The sequence below is a fragment of the Pseudopodoces humilis genome, chromosome 24 (assembly GCF_049639895.1).
Source record: "Pseudopodoces humilis isolate 2021_Gansu_Grassland_sample_001 chromosome 24, ASM4963989v1, whole genome shotgun sequence".
Lineage (NCBI taxonomy): Eukaryota > Metazoa > Chordata > Aves > Passeriformes > Paridae > Pseudopodoces > Pseudopodoces humilis.
The window spans coordinates 211,266-232,580 of NC_142223.1; the positions used below are offsets into that span (position 1 = coordinate 211,266).

Consider the following 21,315-nt stretch of genomic DNA (forward strand, 5'->3'; position numbering starts at 1 on the left):
GGATCGGGACCGGGACCGGGCCGGGACCGGGACAAGGACCGGGGCAGGGAGCGGGCCGGGCAGGGTTAGCCCCGGGGCGCCGGCGGGAGCGATGGCGCCACGGCTGCAGCTGGAGAAGGCGGCGTGGCGCTGGACCGAGACGGTGCCGCCTGAGGCGGTGGCGCAGGAGCACATCGAGGCGGCCTACCGCGTCCGGCTGGAGCCTTGCCAGCGCGGCGCCTGCCGGTACCACGGGGTCGGGCCGGCCACCCAACACCCCCACAGCGCGCTTGGGAGCTGGGGTCCCTCCGTGTTCCCTCCCGCCAGGAGGCGCGGGGCGTTCCCTTCCCCTCGCCAGGTCCCGCGGGGTCGGTGGAGGCTCCCCCGTGTTCCTTTCTGGGGGACCCGCATTCCCCGGGGCTGGGGCGGCTCTCAGCACAGCCTCCTCGTGTGGCTCCTCTGATACAGGGGGCTCCCTTGGACTGGTGGGGAGCCTCTGTCTCTCTCTGCTCACACGTAGGGGACCGATCCCCGCCCGGGCTGTGGGGGAACCCCTCTCGTTCTCTGGCTCCTCAGATGTCGGGGAGCTCCCCTGGGGTAGTGGGGTCCCTCCTCCCAAGCTGGCTCACCGGGTACAGGGCACCACTCTGGTATTGTGGGGGTCCCGTTGTTGCTGGGCTCTTCAGATATAGGGGTGCCCCTCTCCTTGTTTGTCCCTCCCCATTTATAGGATAACCCTGGGGCTGTAGGGACCCCTCTCTCTGCCTGGATTTCCATTTATAGGGGATCCCTGTGGGCTGTAGGGAACCCACCTCCTTGCCTGAATATATGGCACTCACCCTGGAGCTGGGGCAAGCTGTGTCCCTGCCTGGCTTCCCAGATAAAGGGAGCCTCCTTGGTCCCATACTCGCTCCTAGGGTCCCCTTTTTTACCTAAAAACCCCTCTAGTTCTCCACCTCCTTCATCACTCACGACCGCTGTTTTTGGTGGGGGGGAGTGTTCCATGTCTCGTCCCATTCAACATTGTGTGCTTCCCCATGTCCCCAGTGTCACCCCTCCCAGCTCCCAAGGGACACGGGGGTGACAGCTGGGGTCTGGCTTCCCAGGAGGAACTGCCGGGGGAACCCCAACTGCCTGGTGGGCATTGGGGAGCACGTGTGGCTGGGCGAGATCGATGAGAACAGCTTCCACAACATCGATGACCCCAACTGTGAGCGCCGTAAGAAGGTAACCCCGAACCCCACCCCCAGGGCCCAGTGAGGACCCTGGGGGCGAGGGGAGGTGACCTTTCCTGGCCCTTTCTCTGCCCCCCCAGAACGCGTTCGTGGGCCTGACGAACCTCGGTGCCACGTGCTATGTCAACACCTTCCTGCAGATGTGGTTCCTGAACCTGGAGCTGCGGCAGGCGCTCTACCTGTGCCCCAGAGCCTGCGGGGATGGCATTCCGAAGGACACAGGTGTGTGGGAGAGAGGGATTTCCTCCTAAAACCGCACACTGGGATAAGGTTTATCAGAATTAATGGGTGACGCTACAGCCGTACGTGCCGTCGCTGCACTGTTAATTTGGAGCCATCACATGGATTTTGGGAATGAACCAGCCTTAATCCAAGCGATGTCTTAGATCAGAGTGAGATCTGAGCTGGTTGAAAATCGTGCTTTGGTCTTGCTTCCCAGAGTAGTGGAGTGGTGGTGCTGGGGGTAGAGCATGGGGATCAGGGCTGGTCTGTGCTGTCACTTATCCCACAGCAGGGCTGAAATTTGGGCCCCAGGTAGGATTACAGCTCCCAGTTTTTTCTGCTCTTGGGTGTTTTCCCTGGGGAGGCTCTGGGTCGGTGCAGCCACGTCAGCTCTGCTGCTGTTTTATGGTGGTTGTAAATGATGTTTCACCTTCTGGGGTAAATAAGAGGCTGTTTCTCAGGGTAATTGATGCATGGTGTGTACCCTTCACTCACAGCTTGTGCTGGGTACTGCAGGATTGAATAATGGAATCCCTAAGGTTGGAAATCTCCTCCAAGGTTATCAGTCCAACCATTCCCCCTGCACTGCCAAGCCCATCATTAACCCAGGTGCCACATCCAGACAGTTCTATAGCACTTCCAGGGATGGTGACTTCACCACTGCCCTGAGCAACCTGTTCAGTGTCTTACTACCCTTTCCATGGAGAAATTTTTCCTAATAATGAACCTAGATCTCCCCTGGTGCAACTCAAGGGCTTTTCCTCTCATACACTCCCTTGTTCCCTGGGAGCAGAGCCTGGCTCCACCCTCTCCAACTGACAGTTGCAGAATATAAATATTTACAGTTGGACTTGATGATCTTAAGGATTTTTTCCAACCTAAATTAATCTCTGTTTGGCTTGTGCTGGGACTTGCCATCATCACCTCCATGATTCACTTCAGTTTTCCTGACAACTCAAACTACCTTCCAGCCCCATCACTTTTAGTGGCTGATGAAGCACTTGGAGCGATCCCTTCTCACCCTCAATTCCTGCTGTGCCTTGTGTTTTTCCCAGACTATGAGCCCCAGACCATCTGTGAGCACCTGCAGTACCTGTTTGCTCTGCTGCAGAACAGCAAGCGGCGCTACATCGACCCCTCGGGCTTTGTCAAGGCGCTGGGGCTGGACACGGGGCAGCAGCAGGTGTGTGGGAGGGGATTCCTGACATGATTGTGGACATTTCCAGAAGCTGGGAATCACCCTTGGACAGCCACTGGGCAGCTCCCAGCTGGGCCTGGCTTCTGGGTGCAAACATACAGGAGGAGGTGGGCCCCCTCCAGAGTGCAGGGGACAGACAGGAGGGGAGCAGGATGTCAGGGGCACAGAGGCATCAGGAAGAGCCCAGGGAGCGATGTGGTGGGGACACCGAGATCAGGAGGAATGGGATGAGGACAGGGAGATAGGAGGAACCCAGGGAATGATGGGATGGGGCTAAGGAGCAATGTAATGAGGCCAAGGAGATCGGGAGGAGTCCAGGGAGTGAGGGAATGAGAACATGGAGCGATGGGATGGGGCCAGGGAGATCAGCAAGAGCCCAGGGAGTGATGGGATGAGAACAGGGAGACAAGGAGGAGCCCTGGGAGTGATGGGATCAGGACACGGAACAATGGGATGATGATGCAGAGATAAGGAGGAGCCCAGGGGCAGTGGGATGGAGACTGGGAGATCACGAGGAGCCCAGGGAGTGATAGGATCAGGACATGAAATAATGGGATGAGTACAAGGTTGTAAGGAGGAGCACAGGGAGCAATGGAATGAGGCTAGGAAGTGATGAGTGCAGAAGATCAGGAGGAGCCAGAGGAGAGGTGGGATGAAGACCAGGAGCAATGGGATGGGGCCAGGTGGGAGCCAGAGCTGCAGTGAGAGTCCTTCTGCAGGTGTTCCTTGGGCTGCTCCTCCCGGGGGTGGGGACTGGACCTCCCTGGGGTGAGGAGGATGAGCAGGAGCCAGCCGGGATCCGAGGGCAGTGTGTGGGAGGGGAGTGCTGCAGGGCCCTGTGGGGCTGCAGCTGGAGGGAGTTTGAGAGGGGCGTGGCTGGAAATCCTCCTGGAGAGGTAATGGGAGGTTTTGGAGGAAGAGCTGGAGCGCTGGCAGATGTTTCCTTGGGAGGGTCAGGAGGGGAAGGAAGCTGACCAGGGACACCAAAGGGCAGCTGAGAGAGGCCAAAACCTGTTTGTTTTTGGAAGAAGAGAACCAGGGTGGGAGAGAAAGGCCGAGCTGGGTGTGGGGAAGCTTTGGAGCATTGCCAGGATCACCCATAGGGCAGCTTCTCATTTTTGGGGTATTTTTATTTCTCTTCTCACCTCTGATCTGAGCAGGGACAGCTGCAAAAATGAGGATCAAGGGGCTTGAAAGCTCCACAGGAGGGTTTTTATCCTTTCCAGACTCCTGGGAGGAGCGGGGCAAAAGTCAAAGCCCCTGGCAGGGCTGGCAGGGAGCCAGGGCAGCTCCTGCTGTGCTCCCACACTGAGGGCCTCACGCTCCTTTTAGCCGAATTCCTCTGTTTTCCGTAGTTCTCCTGCCTGGTCTTTATTTTCCATGCCATGCACGGAGCCTTGGCGCAGCCTTTGGGAGGGCTTGGGGTAATTAGCAGTGAATTAGTGACAGGGTTGGGATTGTGCTGTGCTGGATTGTTAATGAACTTGGTTTTCTCTTTCAGGATGCCCAGGAGTTCTCCAAGCTGTTCATGTCCCTGCTGGAAGACACATTGTCCAAACAGAAAAACCCAGCTGTCCGGAACATTGTGCAAAAGCAGTTCTGTGGAGAGTATGCGTATGTCACGGTGTAAGTAATAATAAAATAAAAAAGTAATCATTTTGGGAAGACCCTTTCTGTAAATACTTAAATTTTTAGAAGGATCTGGGAGGGGAAGATCTTCCCAACAACCAGAGCAGGCAGTTAAGTTGCAGCAGAAACACTTTCTCAGAAATATTTGCCTTTTCCTTTCTTGTTCCTGTGTGTGTGATATTGCTGTGACAGTTCTCCAGCAGCTTTTACTCCTTTAATGAGAATTTTCCAACAAAACCCGCAAGTGAGTTAATGGAGTGGTAAGTCCTGCAGCCAGAAAACAGCATCCTGGGTGTTTTTATTTTCATTCCTGTGTTCTTAGAGCTGTGAATTTCACCTTAAAAATAATACAAAATGGTGCATGCGAGTTGTGACAGGTCCTGGTAGGTTCTGTTAAGCCGTTTAAACTTTCTGCTGGAGCTTTTATGGTGTGGAGGTGTGAAGCTCCTTTAGCCCTGACTTCACTTTTTTATTCAAGGAATATTTTACTAAAGGCTTGGGAGCCCCAGCACGTGAGCCCTATCCTCAGATGTATTTTTGTCTTCTTTCCCATCCCAGCTGCAACCAGTGTGGCAGAGAATCTAAACTGGTGTCTAAATTTTACGAGCTGGAGTTAAACATCCAAGGACACAAGCAGTTGACAGACTGTATAACAGAATTCCTCAAGGTATGAGCTCATTGGGGTTGGAAGCCTGCTATTTTTAGCAAGGAATTTCAATTCCTTCCTCCAATTCACAGCCTCCAAGGTCGGTGTCGGAGTGAAGCCACTGACTTGGCCCAGGGAGATGCATCCAAGTGAAAATGGTTTTTTTTCTGCAGACCCAAAAAATGAGGATTGAGGCGTGGAGCAAGGAATGGCTCCGTGATACCACATGCTCCTGTTACTGCTTTAAAAAGCACTTGAAAATTGCATTTTTAGTTAAAATACTTTGCCAAGAAAGCTAGTGAAAAGTCTCTGCCTGCTTTGTAATGGATAGCACTGGGAGAATGTCTGCTTTCCGTGTTTTCTGTGTCAGTGCTCATCTGCATAGCAACAGGAGACATTCCCTGCTGAAAAATGTGCTCTCAGAAGTATAGCAGGGAGCACCAGGAATAGCTGCAGGAACAGCTGCAAGTGCTCTCAATTCAGCTTGAAAATTTGCTTGTATCTGAAGTTCGGTTCTGGCACACTAAGGTGTGGATTCCACTCAAATTATTTAGGACAGAACTAACCTGAACCCCTTCCCTGTGTTCCTTGCTTGCTGGTGCACTCAGCAAACCATTTGCTCTGCCTGGAAGGTCTGCTGTGAAAAAAAACTGGTTTGGGTGCACAGATTAAATTCCTGAATTGGTGAACTTGACATTTGTCTGCTCCTCCTTCACACAAAACAACCCTGTGACGTGTTTTAGGGGGGTTGGAATTTTCCTCTGGCCGAATCCTGCTCTTGGATCTGCTTAGGCTGTGAGTGACTCCTGCAGGGTGATTTTGGGTGGCTGAGCCAAGGGTTGTAGTTTCCAGGCTAAAATGTGATTTTACATTAACTGGGTCCATGTGAACTCCTGAAAGGGGTGATTTAATTATTTTCCTTGGTATAAACCAACTCAGTCAAGTGAGGAGCAAGAGTAAGAGACCTGAGAACTTGGAACAGGGCTTGATTCAGTCTAAAATTTGCCTTAAAGTGAGAGCAGCCTGCTCTGGCCGTGCTGTAAAGTGCAGTCGTTAGTGTGTCTTTAACTCAGAAAAATTTGGGAAGCAGCTGAGAAGAGACTTAAATAGTTAAAATAACTTTGGTACTTCTCATTCTCCAGCTGTTGAGTAGCTCAATTGACTTTTCAATGCTGACATGTTCTCAAGACCTTTCCCTCTGCCTCTCCACATTCAGGAGGAAAAATTAGAAGGGGACAATCGTTATTTTTGTGAGACTTGTCAGAGCAAGCAGAACGCCACAAGGAAGATCCGGCTGCTCAGCCTGCCCTGCACCCTCAACCTGCAGCTCATGCGCTTTGTGTTCGACAGGTGCGTGGGAACACCCTGCAAGCCATCGGGGAAATCACCTACCCTGCTCTTCCTGCTTCAATTTGAGGGGTGACAGGGTGCCTGAGCCTCCTGGGGATGCTCAGGGGGGTTCAAGGGAGGTATTTTGGGATGTGAGCTGTTGTTGCTCTGCCCTGAGCCAAAGGTTTGCCTCTGCACAGACAAACTGGCCACAAGAAGAAGCTGAACACCTACATTGGCTTCTCAGAGCTGCTGGACATGGAGCCTTTCATGGAGCAAAAAAGTGAGTTTGGAGCAGTTTCTTGTTATCTTTGCCTGCTGCCTCTTGGCAGACCTCTTCTGTAATTCTCTTTAGGAGGAAATCCCTCCCTGTGAGGATGGTGAGACCCTGGGGCAGGGTGCCCAGAGAAGCTGAGGCTGCCCCTGGATCCCTGGAAGTGTCCAAGGGCAGCTTGGGTGGGGCTTGGAGCAACCTGGGATGGTGGAAAATGTCCCTGCCCATGGCAGAGAGGTGGAACAAGATGTGCTTTAAAATCCCTTCCAACCCAAACCATTCTGGCATTCTGTGATTCCTCCGAATTCTCTTTGTGATTGAAAATCCTCTTAGCAATGTCCTGAAGAGCTGTAAGTTCAAGTGCAGGCTTTGCTGCCCGGTGAGCACACTGATTTCTAGGACAGGAAGGATGAGTGCTGTTGGCTGCAGAGCTGTAAGTGTTGTGTACTCGCAGGTGGTGTGTACGTGTACGAGCTGAGCGCTGTGCTCATACACCGCGGGGTGAGTGCCTACTCCGGGCACTACATCGCCCACGTCAAGGACCCACAGACAGGCGAGTGGTACAAGTTCAACGACGAGGACATCGAGAAGATGGAGGGGAAGAAACTGCAGTTGGGAATTGAGGAAGATCTAGGTAAAACCTTTCAGTTGTGAGTGCCCTTTTAAAATAACTCTTTCTGCCAAAAGCACGGGCGTCCCCAGATGCAGCCTCCTGCTCCTCCCCAGAATGCTCCTGCATGGGCTGTCAGGGCTTGGTGGAATGTGGGAAACGGCAATCCTGGTGATTGCAGCCAGATTTGCTTCCTTTCAGGCCCGTGTGAGTGTTTACACCTCGTGATCAGCTGTTCTAGTGCTTCTCTGGCTGCCACATGGCAGATAAGAGCTGAGAACAGCGGGCAGCAGGGTCCTATCAGGGAGCAACAGGCGGGTGCCGCTTCCTTGGAACAGATAAGGAGAATGCTTTCAGTTTCCTTAACACATTATGGTTCTATTTCCACTGAGGTGTTTTATTTGGAGGCAGTAAAAAAGATTTTGATCCAATTAACAACTTGGAAGCTAAAACTGCCTTTTTACTCTGAGCTTTTTCCTTGGTGCTTTTCTGTTTTACTGGCTTGTCCTGTGCTGCCCAAATAACTGTGTTCCTGGCCTGGATTTCTTGACGTTTTCTTGGAAAGCTTGGGCTGAGGCTGGACCTGTGGGTTTCTCACTCTGCAGTCAATAAAGGAGCAGCTCATTTGGAGTTGAAATGGTTTTGTAGTGGCTCGGTGTTTTGTACTGCAGGTGCTCACAGCAGGGAAATTATTTAGAAATTCACTTGCAGTGCAAGCAGTCCATTCCCAGGAATTTTTACCCACCAGGATGTTTTGCTGTGGTTGGAATCTGCGGAATGTTGTTTTTCTTTAAGGCATCTTTAGAGAAAAAAGCCCTGCAGATTTAAATGCTCCCTTGTGTAATGGGCATCAGCCTTCTCCCATTTCCTTGTTGTCACCTGCACGATGAGGTGCTGGAGTGTGCCCAGAGATGGGCAGTGGAGCTGGGGAAAGGTCTGGAGCACAGGGAGGAGAGTCTGGAGAACTTCTGAGGAGCAGCTGGAGGAGGTGGGGGAGCTCAGCCTGGAGCAAAGGAGGCTCAGGGGGAATTTCTGGCTCTGCACAAGTCCCTGGCAGGAGGGGACAGCCGGGGGGATTTGGGATCTGCTGCCAGGGAACAGGGACAGGAGGAGAGGGAACGGCCTCAGGCTGGGCCAGGGGAGGTTTAGGGTGGATTTTGGGAAAATCCTTCATGGAAGGTGTAGTCAGGCCTTGGAAGAGGCTGCACTGGTGTAGTGGGTTTAGAGCTGGTTAAAACTGCTCATGTACTTACTGGAATTATTTACTCATTTTTTGCTGTGAGATATGAATTAGGAGGAGGGTAAAACAGGCTTAAATTTTAAAAGGTATGAAAAAAACCCCTTTATTAATAGAACTAGAAGAATAAGAATAAAAACTTTTAGAATACTTTTCTTCCCCCTGCCTTTTTTTTTTTTTTTTTTAACTGATAATGTGGAGGCAAAATTTGGGATTTTAAATCAGTTACTGTTTTTGTAATAGCTTTTTATTAGTTTTTGTAGGGGGAGGAGGGTTTTTTTGTTAGGTTTTGGAGACATTTCTATAAGAAACAGTTTTTTATTTTTTTTATTTCTACAAATAGCAGCTGTCTGGTAAAAAAAAACTTGTAATTGTGGAGTTCTTATTTTTATACCTTTTACATAGCTGAATTTGTGGGTTATGTTAATTTATGGGGTATTGTTTTAAGGATGAGCTGTTTAAAAATAAAGTTTTTTTTAATTTATTTTTGGGATTATTTTTATTTTTGAGAATAGAGGTCTTCTCTCCATGGGGGCAAAGGGGTTTTTTTGTTGTTTTTTTGTTCGGGTATTTTGTTTTTGTGGGGTTTTTTTTAAGTTTTTTATGAGATTATAGTTTTTTTTAACATTTGCTTTGCTTAATTATGGTTACTTCTTCTCACATTTACAGTTTGAACATTTTATTCTTTTATACTTTCTTATGAATTAAAGAGGTTATTTTAGTGTATTGTAGTCTATTTTTATAGCTTTACTAAAAGAATTTCTAGCTTTAATACTAGAGTATTTTTTTTAATCTGGAATTTTACTTTTTTTTTAATTGACTTTGGTGTGTTTATGTTGTTTTTTTACGTGTTTTTATTTATTTTTTTTTTCTTAGAGGATTCAGGTCTGTGTAGTGAAGGGTTAACATCTCTCCCAGGCTGGAGTGGGGCTGGCCCCACTGGGGAGCTCAGCTGCTCTTCAGGGCTGGAAGCAAGAGAGAGATTTCTCGGGCTTTTTAAAATGTAGAATTCACAGAGGTGGATCCAGGACACTTTAAATTGCTTTAATAGGTTGTTAATTTCTAGAGCTAGCTAGCTATTGGGTTTTTCCAGGCATAGAGGAAGCTCTTAGGAGCTTTTCCTCAGAAAAAAATATTTCTGTGGATGGTTTCTTCTCACTTTACTATCAATGAATGGAAAAGCAGCACAGCAGGGCAGTGTAGAGTCACCATCCCTGGGGTGTGAAGAAGTGTGTGAAGGTGGCACCTGGGCACAGGTTAGTGGTGGAGCTGGCAGAGCTGGGTTAATGGTTGAACTCCACAATCTTGGAGGGTTTTTCCAGCCTGTGCCAGCAGCTCTGTCCCATTCCCCTGGCTCCGCTTGCTGCCGGCCCAGGCTGGAGCTGGCCGGACATCTAGTGGTGCACAGGGAAACTGAGCCCTGGGAGGCACCAGGAGCAGCTCACACTTGGTTTTTACCCTCCCTGCTCACCCAGTGCAACAAAATGAGATGTAAGTAAACTGCTGTGACCTCAATTTTATAGAGTTTTATGCTTAGCTGCAAGTAAATGTTCTTATTTCTTGTATTTCAATTCAAGGCTGTCTGGAGAATAGAAGTAAAGTGTGTTTAGGAGCTTATTTAAGCTGGGAGCTCAATATTTGTATCAAGTTTTGATGTAATTTGCCTGTTCCAGGCAAAACTGAGGTCTTTCTTTGTTATAAACACATGTAGCAGCAAGAGAAGGTCAGTAACATAAACTAAAGGTCTGTGGCAGGGAGAGTCTTGGCCATGCAGATGGGAACAATTTAGAAAATTCTTGGATAAAATGCAAATAAATATAGTCTGGGAAGTCCCCCCTGGATGGTGTGGGGGGAGAGGCACATGAATTTTTTCAGAATTTGGGAAAAAGAAACTTAGTAATTCAGTGGTCCATTTAGAGTTTGACTAATGGAACATTGTTCCTTTAATTTTTGCCTTTGTTTAAAATGGTTTGATTTTTGAAGCTGCAGCTGTAGATAAGTGTTTTCCTTGCCTGAGAATCCATCTGGAAACAGCAGCTCTTGCAACACAACTTTACATCCCCCAGCAGCTGCTCAAAAACAGCCCTTTCCATGGCTCTTGGCTTCCTAAAAGCTTTGCTGTGTTTTTTACATATCCACAATCACCTGTAAATACTATTTTCTTCCCTGAGGATTTGACTCTTTTCTTTGGAGTTAGGACAGCAGAACAAGAGGCAAAAGGGAGAAGGGATGTTTTTCCAAGAGTGGCTTTTGGCTCAGAGAAGTTCCATTGGGGAGAGAAGAAAGGCTCTTGAGAAGGGAGGTTCAGAACAGGCTCCTAAATTTAGTCCCTTTGATTTACCCAGAAAGGCTGGAGAGATTTGGGGCTTTCTTTGGGATACAATTTTGAGCCATGCCAAGCCCAGTGCTTGGCACGGAGGTGCAGCTGGCTGGGTGGCAAACTCATCCCGTGAATGGAGGAGCAGGGGGGAGCTCGTGTGTTGCTGAGGTTTTGCCTTTTGTTCCCACAGCGGAGCCGTCGAAATCGCAGACCCGAAAGCCCAAGTGTGGGAAGGGCACTCACTGCTCCCGCAACGCCTACATGCTGGTGTACAGGCTGCAGGCCCGGGAGAAATCCCTCACAGTGGAGGTGCCAGGTGAGTCCTGGGGATCCCACGCCTCCTGCCACGTTCCAGGTGGGCCAGGAGGTGGAATTTTGGGCTAGGAAGTGGCTGGAGCCTCTCTGCTCTGGTTCCAGGCTGGGAGAGCTGGAAAAGGCCCTAGGGAGATCTCAGAGCCCCTTCCAGTGCCTAAAGGGTCTCCAAGAGAGCTGGAGAGGGAACTGGGACAAAAAATGGAGTGACAGGACAAGGGGGAATGGCTTCCCACTGCCAGAGGGCAGGGATAGATGGGATATTGGGAAGGAATTCCTGGCTGGGGAGGTGAGGTTGTGGCACAGGTGCCCAGAGAAGCTGTGGCTGCCCCATCCCTGGAAGCGTCCAAGGCCAGGTTGGATGGGGTTTGGAGCAAATGGGGATAGAGGAAGGTGTCCCTGGATGTGAAACAAAGTGATCTTCAAGATCCCTCCAAAGCCACTCCAGGATTCCATGATTCTTGACTGTTTGCCATGAGCCCCAAAGGTGTTGTGTGGCACCTTGGTGTCTTGACCAGTGAAACCCCTGTGTTTTCCCAGCACTTAAATAACATTAAAATGCTAATCCCTCCCATGTGCCCACTCAGACATTGCTTTCTGTACCAAACTGGTCAAACTGGGAAGGGGTCAGGAGGAGATGATCCTGCTGGGATTCACCACTGTGATCCTGCTGGATTCTGAAGGTGCAGGAGAACAGCGTGGTTAAATGTCAGCAGCAGTGCACGAGGAGGTGAATAATCCTGACAGATGTCAGGTTCCCTCTGCGACTGCTTCAGCTTTGCCACATCAGGAATAAATGACGTGAAAATAAAGAGGTTCCAAGCCCCGAATGGGAATTTGGGCTGAGTGCCTTCATGTTGTGCTTTAGAATTATGGGGGTGCCAGAACTCCCTGTGGGCTTTGTGTGTGGGTTTAATGTTTCCTGTTTGGCTGCTCCTTGATTAGAAATTCTAATTAGGCCCCTGGTGCTGAGGTGTGTTCCCCTGCACTCATTTTCTGTGGAGGAGCAGGGACAGCAGAGCTGGCAGGTCCCTTTGGATCTCTGCAGATCCAGGATTAAATCATACACCTTCTTCCCCCCAGTAACACCCCAAGCCTTTCCCAAGGCCCCCGTGTTTCAAACACGCCCTTCAAGACATAAAACTTCAGGAATTAGCACTAATTCCTGCCTGGATCTGTATTTCCAGCCTGTTTCCTCAGCTTTCTTGCTCTCCCTTTCCTCCTACCCCTCTGCCCAAAACAATAACTCAACAAAAACCTCCCCACCCAGCTCCAGATTCCTGCACAGCCCCGCGGTTGCCTTTGTTTCCCGTGGAATCCTGCCAGGGAACAGGGAGTGAAGGGCAGCAGTCAGGCTCTCTGGTGTGGGGAGGTTTCATGGAACTGTAAATTTGAGGCATTTTGCTTTGATGCTGTTACAAAGCGGCTTTTCCGGGACAGTGCAGAGACGTAACTTGGCTCTGATCTCAAGGAGGTCAGGCTGGTTATTTTTTAATACTGGATATTCTCCCAAGGTGGGTATTTTGGTCAAGAATTAACCTTTTTGCAGATATTTTAGCTCTTCAGAATAATTCTAAATAGGAAACGGCCTCAGATAAGCAGAGCTTCCCCCCTGCTCCCTCCCACCAGCCCTGTGAGGGAAGTGGTTTGTCTTCTTTTTTCCCTGCTGAGGTTTGGTTTATTTGGAGTTTTTCCATCAGTGGCAGCAAAAATTCCCATTTCCCTCACCTTTCTGTTGATCTGCCCTGGCTAATCTCCCGTATCCTGCAGGCTCTGTGCCCTTGGGTTTGCAGTGTGCTGGATCGCAGGTCGTGACAGGCTCCTGGTGTATCCAGGGTGAAAAGCTTTTGTTTCCTCCCCGGAATGATGAGGCAGGACAGAGGAGCTGCTTTTAGCATCGCAACCAACCCCCAAGTAAATTATTTTCTTGGGTGCAAAACTTTGCATTAAATCATCTGCAACCATCAGTATCAGAGAGAGCAACGTCCGTGTGCTTGGCTTGGGGAAAGACCTTGCCCAGCAAGGCTGCAGGAGGGAATTTTTCAGTTTGCTATCCCCAGATAACCCATGGTAATTAACATAGCTGACATTTTCCCTTCAATTCCTGTTTTTTATTTGTCTTTCCCAGCTTTCCTGCAGGAGCTGGTAGAGCGGGATAACTGCAAGTTTGAGGAGTGGTGTGACGAAATGGCCGAGATGCGCAAACAGAGCGTGGCCAGAGGCAAGATCAAACACGAGGAGGTGAAGGAGCTCTACCAAAGGTTACCCGCCGAAGCTGGTCTGTGAGACATTGTGGAGTATTGCTGTAGTAGAGCTGTTAAGCTTGGGAATGATTTGTGACTAACTCCCAACTCCTGTGGCCTTGCTGGAAGGCATTCCCGCAGCTGTCTGCAAGGAGAGAGCTTCATGCATGCTTACATTTGTTTTCCCTTGCTTCTTTTCCTGCCTTAACCTATTTTTCTCCTTTCTTTGCTCATTCTCATGGCCTCTGGCGTCGCTAATTCACTCCTGCTTCTTCCCCATTCGTCAGCCTCATGCTTTGTGACTCTTCTGCCTGGTGAGCAGCTCAGCTCATTAGGAGCATCGAGGCAGAATAACTGCCTGCTCCCAAATTGCCAGCTCGTGGCAGGTTTGGGAGCTGGTGAGCCCAGTTCATCAGCAGGTAACAGACTAAGAGAATGCCTGACCTCCAGCAGGAAATTACTGGATCCATCCCTGCCAGTGCTTCACTGCTCCATGTCTCAGTTCTGTAGGGAGACTGGGGTTAAGATTTTTCTCCTTCTCCTTGTGTCCTGTTGCCTCAGCACAAGGAGTTTTATTTCCCACCTTGTTTTTCTCTCCTCAAAAATTGATCTATCCATCCAGCCCAGGGAATTTGTCTTCAGTAAACTCCTAAAAACTGCAGGATAATTATAACTGAAGACTTAAAAATTGGTTTAATTGTATGGCCTGTAAGAGAATTGACTGTTCAGGTTTTATTATTGGATGCTCAGAGCCCACCATGAGATTGGAGTAGGCCAACAGCAAACTCCTGTTCCTGTAAACATCTGCCTCTGCAGTTTGGGAGTGCAGATGCTTAACTCTGGATCAGGAAGGTGTCAGAGCTCCTCATGAAGCTGAGCAGCACTCAGGTGTCAGTGTGAGACAGAGCTGTGCTGAGGGATGAACCTGCTCTGAGTCACCCGTGAAGAGGAGCAGCAGCACCGTTCCAGTCTGGTTTCCCTCAGCAGGAACAGAAGAGTTTGCTCTCAGCAGTTCTGATGTGACAGAGGAATAAATCTCAAAAAATGTGTTTTTTACAAGTGCAGGTGAAGCTCTTCTGCCCCAATTTAGAGATGACAGAACCTAAAACTTTGCCCTGAGGCAGCCTCTTCCTGCTGCTGGCACATCATGGGCACAGCACTTCCAGCACAGCTGGAGGCAGCATCATTCCAGCACTGCTCCAGGTCCTGTCTCTGGAGCTTGGGGATCTCTCTGCAGCTGTGCAGACACATTTTCTGCCAGCTTTGTGGAGCCTGCCCCAGAAAACCCTCCTTTCTGGGGGAGGCAATTTCATCCCAAACTAGCAAACCAGTTCTGACAGCAATGTAATTCTCTGGAGGTCACGGCTGCGGAGGGCATTGCGTAAGATGAAAACACCGTGGATTGAGGCTGTGGAGGAAAAGAGGCTTCACAGAGCTCCAGTGCAAGCTGGAGGCACAGTGCTTTTCTGTCTTCTGTATTTTCCTCTTGCTTCTCTGTTACTCCTTCCTAGGAAACATGAAGGATTTGTGCTCAGTTGTAAATGTTCCCAACGGATACATTTCCCCATGGTTTCAGAGCTGTCCTTGTGGCAGCACAGAATGGGTTTGAATTCTTCCTAATTTCCTCTTGATATCCCAGTCATCCCACAGAAGAGTTGTGTAGCGATACTGTGCCTCAGTATTGAGATACAGGGGTTTCACCCCAACCTGCTCCTGAACCTCGGTTTTGTACTTCTCTTTCAGCAAACAAGGGCAAGCCTGCTGCTCTGCCTCAGCAAAAAATCTAAGCAAGTTTCCATTTGCACTGAAAATTTTAAAATTTTCTCACCTAAAATCGTAAGAGACGTTGAAAATTTGGGTGCTGAAAGAACAGGGGGAGCACTGACTTAATCTCTTCTGTTGCCTTTAATTTTCAAATTGCCCCAGTGAACTCCCGCTGTTGTAGAAAAGGCCTGTAGTGTATGATGTGATTTAAATATCATATCAGTCCCTTGATGGATGATAGGAAATCCCTCCCCTTTCTTTGACTGCTCTCCAGTAATCCCCAAAAGGTTTGAAAGCACTCTCATTCCTCCTTGGAGCTGTTGCATATTGATTGCTGAATCCAAAATGACCTGCACATCTTTCATGTAGCTCCTGTCTTCCAAATCTGTGACACTGAGATCAGAATAGGCTGCGAGAAACTGGATCAGACCTTTGAAAACTTGTACCTCAGAGATTTAATCAACAGTGATTGCCTGTTAATTTTTAAGAGTAATTATGAAATATCACCTGGTGTTGGAGCTAACATGTATGCTCTTTTTTCTCTTTGCGGTTTCTCCCCTCCCAGGTTCCCCCTACGACTTCATCTCTCTGGAATGGCTGCAGAAGTGGCTGGATGAGTCCACTCCTCCCAAACCTATTGATAACACAGCCTGCCTGTGCTCCCACGGCAAACTCCATCCCGATAAAATCTCCCTGATGAAGAGGATATCGGAATATGTGGCCGACTTCTTCTACCGGCGATACGGAGGAGGGCCCCGGCTCAACGGTAACATCCTCTCCAAGTCACCTCCTGGGATGTGGTTTGGAGCCTTGTTCTGGTCCCAGCCCTCTTTTGAGCCATCCTTTATCATCCTAACTTCATTTCAGTGCATGGCTTTGGTGCTGCTTTATTTTCAGGAGAATTTTTTTAATATCATTTAATTCTGTTACATTTCCCAAACTCATTTAGGGTGATTGCAGGGTCTGATTTGGCCCTGGGCTCTGCTCGGGGGAAGGGCTGTGCCTGGAGGAATTGCTGTGGAGGAATGGGGTACTTTGCTTAGGAAACTTCATACTTGGATGGTTTGAAGGCGATTCTAGAAAATAAAGCTTGCACATGCAACACTCCAAACTCTTGATAGTTATTTTCTGTGCCTGCAGCACCCACAGCGCCTGTGTGGGCTGGGTCTCATGGAGTATTCAGGCCAAAAATACCCCTTCCTGTCTGTCACCTCGTCCAAGGAATCACTTACCTGTTAGCTTGCTCCCGTTGAAGCATCTGCCGCACATTCTGCTTTTCAGGGTCAGCCCAGCCCCTCCAGGCTTTGGACATCCCCTCATCAATCCCCAGCTTTCCTTCCTTTTAGGAAGTTACTCAGTAACTCCCACTGAGACCAAATTAGCGCAGCTCCTACTGGGAGCTTGTGGGGAAGAAGCTGCTGGTGAGGCAGAAAGCCTTTGTGGGGAGAAACAGGGCAAGGTTTATCAGTCAAGTGGAAGATTGCCTGAAGGGCTGTGGGTTGAGTATGGCTGGCAGGGAGGGAGGGATGGGTAGTAGGATGGGTGGGCATCTTTTCTGCTTCCCCTCTCTTGCTTCAGGATGAAAATCTAAAACACGCCCAGCTGGAGGATTTCCACTCCCTTGGTCCGGTGCAGGAGGGTGTTTTTTTCTGGGTTGAGCTGGCAAAGTGCCACAATAATACAGGTGTTTGTTTTCCTGGCATTTCCTGCCTGCTGTAGCTGGGTGCTGCCCTGGCTCCCTGTGACTGCAGGCTGTGGATACCGGGAGCTGTGAGAGCAGACTTGTGAAGCACTGGAACAGATCACACCTCATCTGAAGTATTTTTATGCTTCTTTAGGCTTCAAACATGGCCTGATGTGGCTGTAACCCCCAAGATTTCCTCATTTACATGTGAAATCACCCATCCTGAGGCAGGACAGTTGGTACACGCCTGGCTGAGGACATTTAAACCATCAGGAAACTACCTATGCAATAAATAGTGTAAAAAACTGTGTTTCTTTTCCCCCCACCCCAGTCAAAGCACTTTGCAAGGACTGTGTGGTGGAAAGGTGTCGAATCCTGCGGCTGAAGAACCAGCTGAATGAGGACTACAAAACCGTGACCAACCTGCTGAAGATGACAGTCAAGGGGTATGGAAGTCCCAAATGCTGTCAGAGATGCTTTTTAGAACTGCTTAAACAGCTTTTCCCTTAAGATTTCCCTGTTGGGCTCTGAGGAAGGGAGCTGTGATTTTTGGGTGCCAGTGCTGTTGTCTCCCTGCAGGAGTGACGGGTTTTGGGTTGGAAAAGCATCCTTGAGGAGCTGGCGTCAGCTGGCTCTGGAGCAGTTAAACGAGCAAGATGAAGATGCAGAGCACAGTAATGGAAAAATGAATGGAAATGCACAAAACAAAGGTATTTACTCCTGATTTCCTCCTAATTTCTGCTGCTGTAGAGACCCACTAGCTCTGCCTGATCCCGCCTAACAAAAGACGGCAGGGGTTTCTGTAGCTGTTTTGTTCCTCTTGTATGAGTAGGGAGGAAAGGATAATAAATGGAATAAAAGAGGCCTTCATTTAAGGAGCCTTTTCTTTGCTAAGCTTGAAAACTGCGGGGTGATCTTCATGCTGGAGAGGGAGATGAGGTGATAAGTGGTTTTACAAAGCTGTGTGAAGTTACCACCCCAGACACATGATCTTTTCATCCACTTTTCTCTGAATGAGCACAGGGAAGTGAAAATTACCTTGGAGAAGGGATGATGATGATGTTTATTGTGAGGGCTGAGGAATAAAACAGCACAGCTGATGCAGCAGCACTGGGAAAACACAGCCTAGGAATAAAAATCATGAATCGCACTCCATTCTGTGCCCATATCATGAGAATAGATGAAGGTTTTATTTGCCTTCTGCTGTTTAAATGTTTGAAAATCATATTTTGTTGAGCTTCCTAGAACTGGGTCAGAAGCGTGTTGGAATGGTAGAATGGGAATGATGGCTCAGGGCATCGATGTTGGGTTGGAAGGCTGGAGGACACCTCAGCCCCCCGATAAAGAAAAGGGTATTTCTGAGTTACCACTCATCGTTCCTGGGTGCTGACACTGACTCACAAGAGGCTGCAACTCCCAGTAGTGCATTTGAATTACTCACGAGCCAAGTAGTTCGTTAGGCAGCTCGTTAGAGGCCTTTGCTGATATGTCATTGTCTTTATGATCCTCCATTCGGTGGCCAACCTTGTCTTTAACTAATTTAGAGATTGATATAGGGCTTGTCAGCCCCCTAGCAGGCACCCCTATGGTTTGTCAGGCAGCATCTGGTTTAGATCAGGAATTTTGCCAGGAATTCTGCTCCTTTTGCTCTTACCTAGGCATGTGTTTAGGTTAAACTCGGAGATGTCTGGGAGCAGGGAACCCCTGCCGTGTTCCAGCCCTAACAAATGCATCCTTTGTAATCTCACAAAGGCCTGGCTTGTGCTCCATGCACTTCAAAGCCCTCCTACGTGGCTTGGAGGCTGTAATCCCGCCTGCCCAGAGGCCAAGACATCGGAGAATAACAAATTTCCTTCCAAATTTTCCCCTGGGTGAGGGGGTTTACTGTTATTTGAAAGGCAACCATGCTCCTTTCCCTGCAAGACTTTTATTTCCTTGGGAGAGGAACTCTGTGCAATCCTCTTGTATTATTATTTTTTTTTTTAATTAGATGAATCAAATGAAGAGAAGAGGGAGGAGGAAGAGGAGTTAAATTTTAATGAAGACATCGTTTGCCCACATGGTGAGTCTCTCCGGGGGATGGAGCTGAATATCTATCTCCCGTGTTGCCCACTGCTGCACACGTTAGCCTTGTGGCCAGCTCGAGGAGTCACTGCTGAAGTGTGCTTTTAATTCTCATTTTCCTGGTGTTTTTTTGCATTCAGAAGTATTCCTTTACAGGCAGACTCTGGTTAGGACTTGGCCAAGCAGAGCTGTCGGATGCTGAGCTTCCCTCCCTGGCATGGGCAGCACCAAAGCTCTGCAGCCATTTGGAAGCTCTAAAAGCAGTAAGAGAGGAAGAGGTGGTGTAAATCAGTCCAGGTGGGAGCTGAGAGTATCTGCTTAATATCCTGGTTTACATTAAAACAGGATCACTCAGGCAACACCTGGGCCAGGACCACTCCTGGATATCGATTTCCCAGCCTGCTGTGCTTTGGTGTCTGTTTACGTAAGGTTTTGACCTCGTATCAGTTGTTTTGCAAGTGATGCCTCATTAGCTGCAGCCTTGGCTACCCTGTTGTTTTAATCTCACTTTATAAAGTTTGTGTTCCCAGCCATAAAACCCAGTTTTACTTAAGCTCCTGTTTGTAGGCATCAGTTTGTGGGGAGGCTCCATCTCATCTCAAACAGATAAGCATAAATTAGCTGCTCTGTCATCAGAGCTACTCAAGAGCCTGAGAAGGCTTGTGAAGTCTCATTTTCAAGCAGAGTGTTTAAGCACTTTGTCACGATTTTACTGTTACTCAGTGCTTTGAACCCTGCATTTCCCATTGCCTCGAGGCTGCTGCTGTTCAATGAAAGCATGGAGCGAACATTTATGGAGCCAGACATGATAAAAAATAGGCCAATAGGCCTTTGGAAAGTGTATGGTGTTAAATTGCTGGTTGATCTGTGACTTGGGGTCATAGCAGAATAAATAATACTAAATAAGGGGGCTGCTGGCAGGGCAGGTTTTGTTGTCTTGAGTTAACCTCTGATTACTCATGGAAAACAAGCGTTCCACCATGAAAAACTCCCTCTGGAGTGGATCAGACAATCTGTAGTCTTGTTCTATGGCCTTAATTTTGTGGTGGAGGAGGTTCCTGCCTCTGGTAGGCTCTGGAAAAGGCAGTGCTGGATCTGGGAGGGCTGGCTGGCTGGGCTCCAGGCATGCCACCCAGGCGTTCCCTTCGCAGCTCCCTTTGCATCCCTGCTGCAATTCCTCGCTCTCCAGTAGCTGCCTGATCCCAGTGATTTTTTTTCTAGATACCAAGTTAACACTTAGTTGATGTCCATGCCCAAAACGTGTCCCTGGTGGGAGCTGGAAGCAGGTCAGCAGTGGTCGGGTTCATCTTCCAGATGGCAAAACACTTGTGCCCTGCACACCCAGAGCTGAGTTTTCCACCTCTTTCACTCACCCTATTAATCTGTTTTCATTAATCATGTGATGTCAAGGCGCTTACTTACACGAGCTCCTTTTTTTCCCTATCCTCCCTGGCTCTGGGCAGCATCCTGGGCCAGTCTCCGGAGCTACTTGGCCTTGTTGGATGAAGCTCAAGTGGCCAAATGCTGCATCGAGGCCCAACCTTTGTTTATTAGAGAAAAAGCAAGAGGGGAGCATTGCTATTTTTTCCTCTTCAGGGCTGGCCAAATTCCAGGCTCAGCTGGAGGGAGTCCGTGGGCCTGAGGAGCTGCTTGTCATGTTAAAAGAGCTGCTGGAGGGTGGGGAGGAAGGAGTTTCTCTCCCTCTCCCCTCTCTGCAGCTCTCCAGGCTACAGAAAAGCAGCTAATAAGGGACACCACAGTTGCTGTTTTCCTGCCCTCTTGCTGGTGCAGGCCCCAGCGAGGCACGGATATTCCCAAATCCAGTTCACATCCCGGTGTCACAACGGCTGCTCCTTGTGTTTCTCCCTGCAAGTCCTGCTGTGACAGATCCTGGGCAGATCCTGGAGCCTTGTCCCGTTTTTCCAAACCTGGTTTATCTGGCCAGCATGTGTCACTTGGTGTCCCAGTGCCTGAGCGTGTCTCCTGCTTCCACCCCTGAGACAAGAGGCACAAATGGCTCCTGAAAATCCTTGTTGGGGTCTTGGAGCTACCTGAGCACCAGGATAGATAATCCTGATGGATAAATAAGTGTTCTGGGGGCAGCTGGTAAATCTTGCTTGGATGTGAACATGTAGTTATTCCCTAGAGCAGGTTTAGGGTGAAAAATCTGCCCTTTTCAGGTATTTGGGTAGGGCACATGAAAATGTATGGAGATTCTACAGTGAGAATTTGGGTTTTCAAGGGTGTGGAAGGCTCCTGGTTTCATGGGACACAGGGTTATTATCCTGAGGCTCAGCACATGGAGTCACCATGAGAATGTAGCTGAGGATAGCCAGGATCAGAAATCCATGCCCCCGGCTTTTCCCCACATCCCTACTTGTGTTTGATCAGCTGCTTAGGCCATGATCTTGGAAATCTAAAGGGCATTTTTATGAATTAAAGTCATATTACTATTCTCTGTCTAAAGGAAACAAGGAGGGAGCTGAAGGTGACTTTGCTGGTTTTTGCTGACGTGGTGTTGTGGATCCATAAACATGTGGATTTCTTCCCCACATTTGTTCCTTGTAAT

At 49.0% G+C, this 21,315-nt stretch overlaps 1 protein-coding gene across 3 annotated transcripts in view; it reads left to right on the forward strand.

Annotated features, from left to right (window-relative positions):
• The first annotated feature begins 6 nt into the window (after positions 1-6).
• Positions 7-21,315, forward strand: part of USP48 (ubiquitin specific peptidase 48) — a 30,854-nt gene continuing 9,545 nt past the window's right edge. For 2 of the 3 annotated variants that reach the window (XM_005533159.3, XM_014261716.2), the window contains exons 1-15: positions 7-225; positions 1,086-1,206; positions 1,295-1,436; positions 2,492-2,619; positions 4,136-4,260; positions 4,822-4,930; positions 6,126-6,259; positions 6,439-6,521; positions 6,967-7,146; positions 10,870-10,995; positions 13,120-13,269; positions 15,564-15,764; positions 17,014-17,128; positions 17,262-17,392; positions 18,673-18,744. In XM_005533159.3, the coding sequence (XP_005533216.1) occupies positions 92-225; positions 1,086-1,206; positions 1,295-1,436; positions 2,492-2,619; positions 4,136-4,260; positions 4,822-4,930; positions 6,126-6,259; positions 6,439-6,521; positions 6,967-7,146; positions 10,870-10,995; positions 13,120-13,269; positions 15,564-15,764; positions 17,014-17,128; positions 17,262-17,392; positions 18,673-18,744 (1,951 nt within the window). In that variant the 5' untranslated portion in view covers positions 7-91. The remainder of the gene's footprint in view (positions 226-1,085; positions 1,207-1,294; positions 1,437-2,491; positions 2,620-4,135; positions 4,261-4,821; positions 4,931-6,125; positions 6,260-6,438; positions 6,522-6,966; positions 7,147-10,869; positions 10,996-13,119; positions 13,270-15,563; positions 15,765-17,013; positions 17,129-17,261; positions 17,393-18,672; positions 18,745-21,315) is intronic. The other variant, XM_014261715.2, reaches the window with a different exon arrangement.